The sequence below is a fragment of the Rattus norvegicus genome, chromosome 1, assembly GCF_021556685.1.
Source record: "Rattus norvegicus strain SHRSP/BbbUtx chromosome 1, alternate assembly SHRSP_T2T, whole genome shotgun sequence".
Taxonomy (NCBI): domain Eukaryota; kingdom Metazoa; phylum Chordata; class Mammalia; order Rodentia; family Muridae; genus Rattus; species Rattus norvegicus.
Genome location: NC_141534.1, coordinates 55,573,680 through 55,582,500, shown reverse-complemented (window position 1 = coordinate 55,582,500; position 8,821 = coordinate 55,573,680). Strand labels below are relative to the sequence as shown.

The 8,821-nt window shown below is 45.0% G+C and overlaps 1 protein-coding gene across 2 annotated transcripts in view; it reads left to right on the top strand.

The window, feature by feature from the left end:
• Window positions 1–7,552, top strand: part of LOC134482784 (sperm motility kinase 3A-like) — an 8,497-nt gene extending 945 nt beyond the window's left edge. The window contains exons 2-3 of one of the 2 annotated variants that reach the window (XR_015645465.1): window positions 6,493–6,752; window positions 7,188–7,552. Coding sequence is in view for 1 of the 2 variants with exons in the window: in XM_087598652.1 (XP_087454778.1) it covers window positions 5,202–6,707 (1,506 nt within the window). In the remaining variant the exon portion in view is untranslated. Of the gene's footprint in view, window positions 1–5,175; window positions 6,753–7,187 lie in introns of both variants that reach the window. The other variant, XM_087598652.1, reaches the window with a different exon arrangement.
• The last annotated feature ends 1,269 nt before the right edge of the window (window positions 7,553–8,821 follow it).

Genomic DNA, 8,821 nt, shown 5'->3' with positions numbered 1-8,821 from the left:
TGGGTTGGTTAGTGTCCCCCTTCCCCTAGTGAAAATCCTTTCTACCTACAGGACATGGGTATGTCAGTCTCTCCAACCCCAGCTGCTAGTAGGCTCAGCTAGCATCACTCTGACTCCCTGGAACCTCCCACCCCCAGTCTCCTTCATGCCAGAGATGCATTGCCCAAACCCAGCCTTCTCCTTTCCCCTCCCTCTGTGCCCTGCCCTGTTCTTGTCCCCAATCCTCTCCCCATCAGTTGCCTCCCTCCACTCAACTTTTTGAATTTCCCTTTTGAATGAGATTCAAGCATCCTGCCTTGAGTCATCCTTATTCAGCTTTTTTGGGGTCTGTTGATTATAGCATGGTTATCCTGCACTTTGTAGCTAATATCCATTTATAAGTGTATACATACTAGGTTTGTCCTTCTGGGTCTGGGTTACGTCACTCCGGATGACATGTTCAGTTTCTAATCATTGGCGTTCAAGTTTCACGGTGTCCTCCTTTTAATAGCTGAGTAATATTCCATTGTGTAAATGAACCACATTTTCTTATCCATTCTTCATTGAGGGACATCTGGGTGGTTTCACGTTTCTGGCTGTTATGAATAAGGCTGTTATGAATACAGTTGAGGAAGTTGCCTGTGGTATGGTGAAACATCTTTTGGGTATATGCCTGGGAGTGGTATAGGTGGGTCTTGAGTTAGAACTATTCCCGATTTTCTAAGAAACGGCCAAATTGATTTCCAGAGTGGTTGTGCAAGTTGGTACTCCCAGCAACAATGGAAGAGTGTTCTTCTTGCTCCATATCCTCAACAGCATGTGATGTCACTTGAGTTTTAGATCTTACACATTCTGATGGGTGTAAAATGGAATTTCAGAGTCATTTTGATTTGTATTTCGTTGATGACTAAGTACGTTGAACTTTTCTTTAAGTGCTTCTCAGCCTTTAGAGATTCCTCACTTGAGAATTCTCTGGCTCTGTGCCCCTTTTCAATTGGGTTGTTTGCATTCACAATGTCTAGCTTCTTGGCTCCTTTATGTATTTTGGATATTAGCCCTCTGTCAGATGTAGGATCATGCAGATCTTTCCACACTCTTTAGGCTGTTGTTTTGTCCTAAAGACAGTGTCCTCTGCAACTTCAGAAGATTTCAGTTTCATGAGGTCCCATTGTTGATCTTAGTATCTGAGCTATTGGTGTTCTGTTCAGGAAGTTGTCTCCTGAACCAATGAGTTCTCAATACTATTTGTATTACATTTAGTGTGTCTGATTTTATGTTGAGATCTTTGATCTACTTCATAATCCAAAATTAAAATTTTACGGTTGACAGCTTTTATATGGGTTTTAAAGATCAGAACATTTTCCCTTGAGTTTTGCTAATTAACTACTGAACTATCTCCCTAGCCTGGGGATATTGGAGGGTTTGGGTTTGGACTTGGGTTTGGGTTTTTTCTTTGTTTATTTTCCTAAGGATAGGTTTTTCTGCTTAGCCCTGAGTACCCTGGAACTTTCTCTATAGACCAGGCAGTCCTCAAACTCAGAGATCTTCCTGCCTCTGCCTCCTGAGTGCTGGGAGGAAAGGTATGGACCATCACGACCCAGGGATTATCTGAGTTTTAACCTTTTATGCTTCTGATTTTATTTTTTGGTTTTCTTTGCTTGGATTGTTTTTGGCTTTCAGAGTTGTTGAGGTTGTTATTTTTTAATTCTCTTTTGTTTTTCTTATGTTTACAATTTGGAGAATTTTGTGCTAATGTTGGTTTCAATCTTGTATCTGTTGAGACCTGTTTTGTGACTAATTATATGGTCAGTTTGGGGGAAGGTATCTTGAGGTACTGAAAAGAAGGTATATTCTTTTGTTTTACGATGAAATATTCTATAAATATGTTAAATCCATTTGGTTCCTAAACTTCTGTCAGACTAGCTATGTCTCTGTTTAGTTTCTGTTTCCATGATCTGTCCATTGATGAGAGTGGGGTGTTGAAGTCTCCAATGATTATTGTGTGAGGTGCAATGTGTGCTTTGAGCTTGACTAAGTATACTTTTATGAATATAGGTGCCCTTGCATTTGAAGCAGAGATATTCAGGATTGAGAGTTCATCTTGGTGGATTTTTCCATTGATGAATATGAAAGTTTTTTGATAACTTTTGGTTGAAAGTCAATTTTGTTAGACGTTAGAATGGCGACTCCAGCTTGTTCCTTGGGACCATCTGCTTGGAAAATTGTTTTCCAGACTTTTACTCTGAGGTAGAGGCTGTCTTTGACACTGAGGTATGTTTCCTCAATGCAGCAAAATTCTGGGTCCTCTTTTACATGTCCAGCCTGTTGGACTATGTCTTTTTATTGGGGAATTGAGTCCATTGCTGGTACGAGATATTAAGGAATAGGATCTAAGGATTGCTGTCTCCTGTTGTTTTCGTTGCTAGAGGTGGAATTATGTTTGTATAGCTCTCTTTTGTGTGTGTTGCAAGGGGATTACGTTCTTCCTTTTTCTAAGGGGTAGTTTCGCTCCTTGTGTTGGAGTTTTCCATCTGTTATCCTTTTTAGGGATGGATTTGTGGAAAGATATTGTGTAAATTTGGTTTTGCCATGTAATATCTTCTTTTCTCCAGCTATGCTGGTTGAGAATTTTGCTGGATACAGTAACCTGGTCTGGCATTTTTGTTCTCTTAGGGTCTGTTTGACATCTGCCCAGGATCTTCTGGCTTTCAAGGTCTCTGGTGAGGAGTCTGCGGCAATTCTGATAGGTCTGCCTTTATATGTTACGTGACCTTTTACCCTTACTGCTTTTAATATTCTGTCTTTGTTTTGTGCATTTGGTGTTTCTTTTGTGGTCCAATCTATTTGGAGTTCTCTAGGCTTCCTGGATGTTTATGGGCATCTTTTATTTTAGGTTAGGGATGTTACCTTCAATAATTTTTTGAAGATATTTACTGGCCCTTTAAGTTGGGAATCTTTCTCTCTTCCATCCCTATTATCCTTAGGTTGCTGCAATTTTCAATTGCCATCCTGTTGTCTCTGGTGTTATCTGGTCTTGCTGACGATAACAGTGGCTTGACCCTCCTGTAAGCCTGTGTATCAGCAATCCTGGAGACCGGCTTTCACACAGTCATTTCTGGGTACAGAGAGCTTTGGGACTGGCTCAGCTCTGGTTGGAGGCAGGAACTGAAAGGGTTCTATCCCAGACTGCTCCTGGGTTGGTGTGTCCTGAGGGCTTCAGGCAGGACCCTTGGAGCAGAACTGATGGTCTTAGAACTGCTCTCTAGTATGTCTTCGCCCCTTGTGAATGGCTTTCAATTCTTGCACAGGGAGAGACTGCCTGACTGCTCCTAGGATCCTGGGTGCACGGGGCTCTAGGCAGGTTCCTCTTCTGCCAGGAACGTGAGGAGAATTGGTGGCCTCCCCCATGCTCCCAGAATTCTCCTCACTTCTGAGAGTCCAGCTGTCTCCCCCATGGGATTTGGGTACCTCTCATAGGACTCTTTATGCATGGGAGTTTTGGTTATTGCTGTTTTTACTCTAACTGGGGATTTGAGTTTGTGATTATTTGTGGTTTTTAAATGTTATATAAATTCTTGGAGAATTTCATCTTCCACTGAATGTATTTGGATCCTCTTCACTCCCTGCATCCTTCACCAACTCCTCCCACATCCATCTTCACAGTCACCTGCCACAACCCACAAATTCATGGTTTTTTAATAACCTGGTGTCCTGTGTTCCTGAGTGTGGGGAATGACTCTCTTCCCTATGTGTCATCAACTGTCAATGTTCCCACTCTGGGTTAGTCATGCAGGACTGCTTGATTTTGTGGAGATCTGATGCAGGCAGTCACAGCTGTTGGGAGTTTATGAATGAGGTGGTCATGTGTTGAGAAGATATTTTGATACGTCTCTTCCCAACCCCAGAATCTTACAATGTCTCTGCCCTTGTTTTCCATTATAGTCCCTGAGCCATGGAGGGAGGGAGGGAGGGAATGTGGACACACCACCACACCTGTTTTGCCTGAGCACTTTGTCAACAGGTATTCTCCAGTCTTTTAGCAGCTATGAGTTTCTGTGCAATTGCACCAAGAAATTTCTCTGAGATATGAGAGTTGTACTATTAAATCTGAAGACTTCTTGCAAGGATGTGCATATGAGTAAGAACATGCTGTGTTTGTTATCTTGAGTCTGGGTGAGCTCACTTAGTGTAACCTTGTCTAGCTCCAAGCATTTAGTTGGAAACTTGATAATTTCAGTTTCTTTTACATCTGAATGACATTCCACTGTGTGTAGGTACCACACTCGCATTAGTCATTCATCAGCTGGACGGATACCTAGGCTGTCTACATTCCCTGCACCGTGAACAAATGAAACAGTAGTGAACATGGATGAACAAGTGTCTTTGCAGCAGGAAATATTGTTCCTTGAGTATATCCCAGGAATGGCGTAGCTGTATCAGGTGGCACACCTATTTCTAGTTTTCTGAGGAACCCCCACACTCAACAGTGGCCACCTCAGTTTATATCCTCCCACGGACACTGTGCATGAGGGTCTCCATCCCCCACATGCACCCCAGCATTGTTGCCTTTGCCATTCTGATTAGAATAAGATGAAGTCTCAAACTAGTTTTAGTTTTCATCTCCCTAATGGCCCAAGATGGTGAACATATACATATATATTTCTTAGCCATACATTCCTTAGCCATGCATGACTTGTGAGAAAAACCCTTTGAAGACCCCTATCTCAATTAATCCCAATTGTTCACTGGGACGTTTCCTTAGAGTTGTCTCTTTAATACTTTCTATATTCTAGGAGTTTTGATGAGTGCGTTCTATTTTGTTTTAATCTCTAGGTTTTTAGCTTTTATGTAGTTTTGCTTGTTTGGAAGTTGATTTTGTTTCATTTCATTTTCTGTAGCTTGGGTTTTCTAACTGTTAATAGTTTTAATTTCTTTGATCGTTCATTTCATTGTACATTCTTTTTCTTACACAATCAGTGATGTTGATCTTAGTGTGGCTGAGCTGTGCTCCTCCCTCCTAGTGACTAGTATGTAGTTTTTTACTTAGGATTTCCTTGGCTTGGTACGTTGTTTTACTTTTGAGGGTTTCTGTTGTTGTTTTGGTTGGTTTTAGTTTTCTGTTTTTCTTATTTTTCACTATTTTACTTTCCATCTTAGCTCTCTTTCTTCCCTTTATTTCTTTTTCCTTCCTCTTAGGTAGCATTTATACTCTGTTACCTCCAATGAGCTTCCGGAGCAAACGGGAGTCAGAAAGGCTCCGATCTCAGGGCAGCTCTTGCACAGAGAGTTTCTGCTCTCAATATTTGGTTTTGAATACCATCGGCCATGGATTCCACGCGGCCGTGAAGTTGGCCGTGCACCGCCTCACAGGTACCCCCGTGGCTGTCAAAATGCTCCTCAAGAGACAACAGTGGTGCCAGCAGGTCACATCTGAGGTAGAAATCATGATGAGGATCAACCACCCAAATATTGTATCTCTCATACAAGTCATTGACACTGAAAAGATAACATACCTCATCATGGAGTTGGCCAAGGGGAACCAGCTTTATTCTCACATCAAAGAGGCTGGCCATCTGCAGGAGGATGAAGCACGGGGCATATTCAGACAATTATTAAGTGCTGTGGGATACTGCCATGAAGAAGGCATTATACACCGGGACCTTAAACCCGATAATCTGTTAGTCGATACCAAGGGAAGAATTAAAATCATTGATTTTGGTTCTGCCACTCAAGTGCGGCCTGGGCAAAAGTTGAGAAAGCCCTATGGGACTTATGCATTTTCTGCTCCTGAGCTGTTACTCGGGAAATTTTATGAGGGCCCCAAGGTCGACGTGTGGGCCCTAGGAGTAATTCTTTATTATATGACAGTTGGAAAGGTCCCATTTGAGGCTGCCAGCATACCGCTACTCCGAAGGCAAATTGTGTTAGGGACGTACGTTGTCCCACCTGGCCTGTCAGAAGAGCTACAAGACCTGCTGAGTCTTTTATTGAAAGTGAACTCCCAGCAGAGGCCCACAATTCCTGATCTTTTGACTCATCCCTGGCTTAAGATAGACTCAGAGGGGTTCCCAGAACCTTGTAAGGAACTCATCCCCCTCAGGCCAGACCCAGCCATTCTTAGAGCAATGCAGGACATTGGATTTGAAGCCCAAGAGGTTAAAGACTCCCTCGATCAGAAGAAATTCAACCAAAGTATGGCTTGTTATTACCTATTGGAAAAGCAGGCTCTTCAGGAGTGTGACAACCCAACCCGGCCTCATCCATGCATGACCCCATTCCCGACCCTTGATTACCCTGCTACTTCAGTGCGAGGGCTCAGAAGTCGAGGAAGCGAGCCCAGATGGCTCGGGTCATCCTCTGATAGTCAAGGTTCGGACCTCGGCCAGACTCCTAGTCATCGATTAGTCAAGAGGGCCAGTTGGCCTGGCGGTCTTCTCTGCAGGCCACGTCAGATAGCACCCACAGTGGAGCTAACCCACAGAATTTCTATTAGTGACCCCTGCTTTTCTTCAGTGCACAGCAGAGGCAAGAAGACCATCAACACTGAAAGCACAGAAGACAAATCCAGTGACTCAGCAGAGGTTAAGCCTGTCGCAAGCAGGCCCTGGCCCAAAAGATTTAGGGGGTGGCTCAAGAACATCCGAAATGGCCTGATGAACCTGTGTTGCTGCATTCCGTCCAGAAAAAAACCTCCCCTGGGGCACAACAGAGTTGTTCCCCAGAAATGAAGAACATGGAAGGAATCCAGAGAGCAAGCATCCAACACTGCCCAGGTACATTGCTGAATTTGTATCTATTTTGCTCGTGTCTGAGTCAACTGGCAGGTTATCATAGTGTGTATGTCTATGGGACGATGCACGGGGAAGCTAGGTCTAAAACACCGTGGGACGATGGTTAAGTCTAAGCTACCAGCACATCTGTCATTGCCGACAGTAACTCCCATGTTCATCCTGCTCATGGGAATACTAAAATACATTCAACTAGAAAGAGACAGCAGGATACTAACCAATGTAGGAGGATGAAGTTGGAGAAGGAAGAGAAGGAGATGCTGAGGGAGGAGAGGGTGGTATGGGGTGGGGGCTAGGAGATGAGGGGAAGAGGTTCCGAGAAGCTTGGAGAGCAGTTTGGAACAGGGTGACCACAGCTGGAGAGATGCCCTGTCCAGCAGAGGTCCCAGAGTCCCTCTCACATGTGTCATTGCCTTTTAGAAGATCACTAGAGGATGCCGGATGCTGCATCTCTGCAGTCCCAGTATTGAAGTGGACCCACGTGTGGACACGGACCTGCAGAAGGGAGCGCTGTGAGAGCTGTCACCTTCCAGGTCAGCTGTGGAAGGATGAAAGCAAATGAAGAGATGCCAGGTGGCAAGAGAGCACCTCAAAGGCATCACTCTTCCTGGTGGAGGTTGAAAACCAGTCCAAAGCTGGTAAAGACCAGAGCCCTTTTGCCGACCAGGGTCACATCACACACCTCCTCTTGGCACAAGTTCTCGCCTCACTCTTAGTGGAGAATATACGTCTTCTCAATGTGTTTATCCGACTCTGAGAATAAAATAGCTGTTTGTGAAAGATGACCTCGTAGATTTTTCTGCATCTTCTTCACATAGGGAAATTGGCCCTGTGGCATTCCAAGGCCCCAGGAAGCACTGGGTAATAGGGCCCACCTCAGGGTCAAGAAGGTCATGTGTCCTAATGGGGTCCTTACATGCTGGACCACTGTGTGCTGGTCATAGTCTGCCTCTAAGTGGCCTCCATAGGATTGGGCGCTGGGAGTTCCTGTCCCTTCTGTCAAATTTGTTACTCCTTCAGGTGCCTCACCGGCATGCTTCACTGTCACCAGTGACAAGGCAGAGCCCCCTCTTCCGGTATCGCCTCTATGGATGCCCAAAGGCCTCAAAGTGGCTCTGCATCCTCAATCGCCTCATCTGTCAGCCCAGTCTCTGCTCTCTCAGCACAGCTAGCAATGGTGAGACAACCATTGCACAGACCTAGGAGTCTAAAATGACTGAGGCCACGAGCATGGACAGACAGGGCCGTGGACGCAGGAACCCAGCACTGAGCCATGACAACGAACATTCTAAGAGCTCGGTAAGGACACTGTGCTCCTAAGGCCTTCAGTTTTTATAACAGGGTCTCTCCCTTTCTCACTCACAGCCCTCTGAGATCCAGCCTAAACTGGACAGACCCTGGAATTCTCTGAGAGACTGTTGGACTGGGTGTGGTGGGTTCCTCTGTGCAGAGCACTAGGTCCTCAACCCTGGACCCTTAGGTGGCTTCCTCCCAGGAAACCCCTCAGAGCCCCTCCTGACAGGCCCAGCTCTCATTCTTCTACATCAGCAGCTCTCAACCTGTAGGTCGTTCCCCTTTGGGGTTCAAGTCACAGGGGTCACCTAAGACCATCAGAAAACACAGATACTTAGATTAGGATTCATAACAGCAGGAAAATTACAGTTATGAAGTAGCACCAGAAATAGTTTTATGATTAGGGGGCCACCACAATTCAAGGAACGATATTAAAGGGCCGCAGCAATAGGATAGTTGAGAACCACATTATTCACCATCTGAGTCACAGCCTACCTAGGCCAAGTATTCATCTGGGTGAGACAGCACTCTCAGAGATGACCTAGCAGACAGTGGTGGTCGTGTTTAGAGACTGTACTCTGGCAAGGAGGAGGACGCTTGGATTTCTGGGCAATTCTCGAGTTGTAATTGTCCAGTTGAACAACCTTTGTAATAAAAATCTCAGGCAGGTAGAAACTGTCTTTGCTTGCATCAAGTGGCACAAGTTCCTCCGTTCTTTGGAAGTTTCAGGTCCCTTCCTCAGGGTCCCACCTGGGGACCTG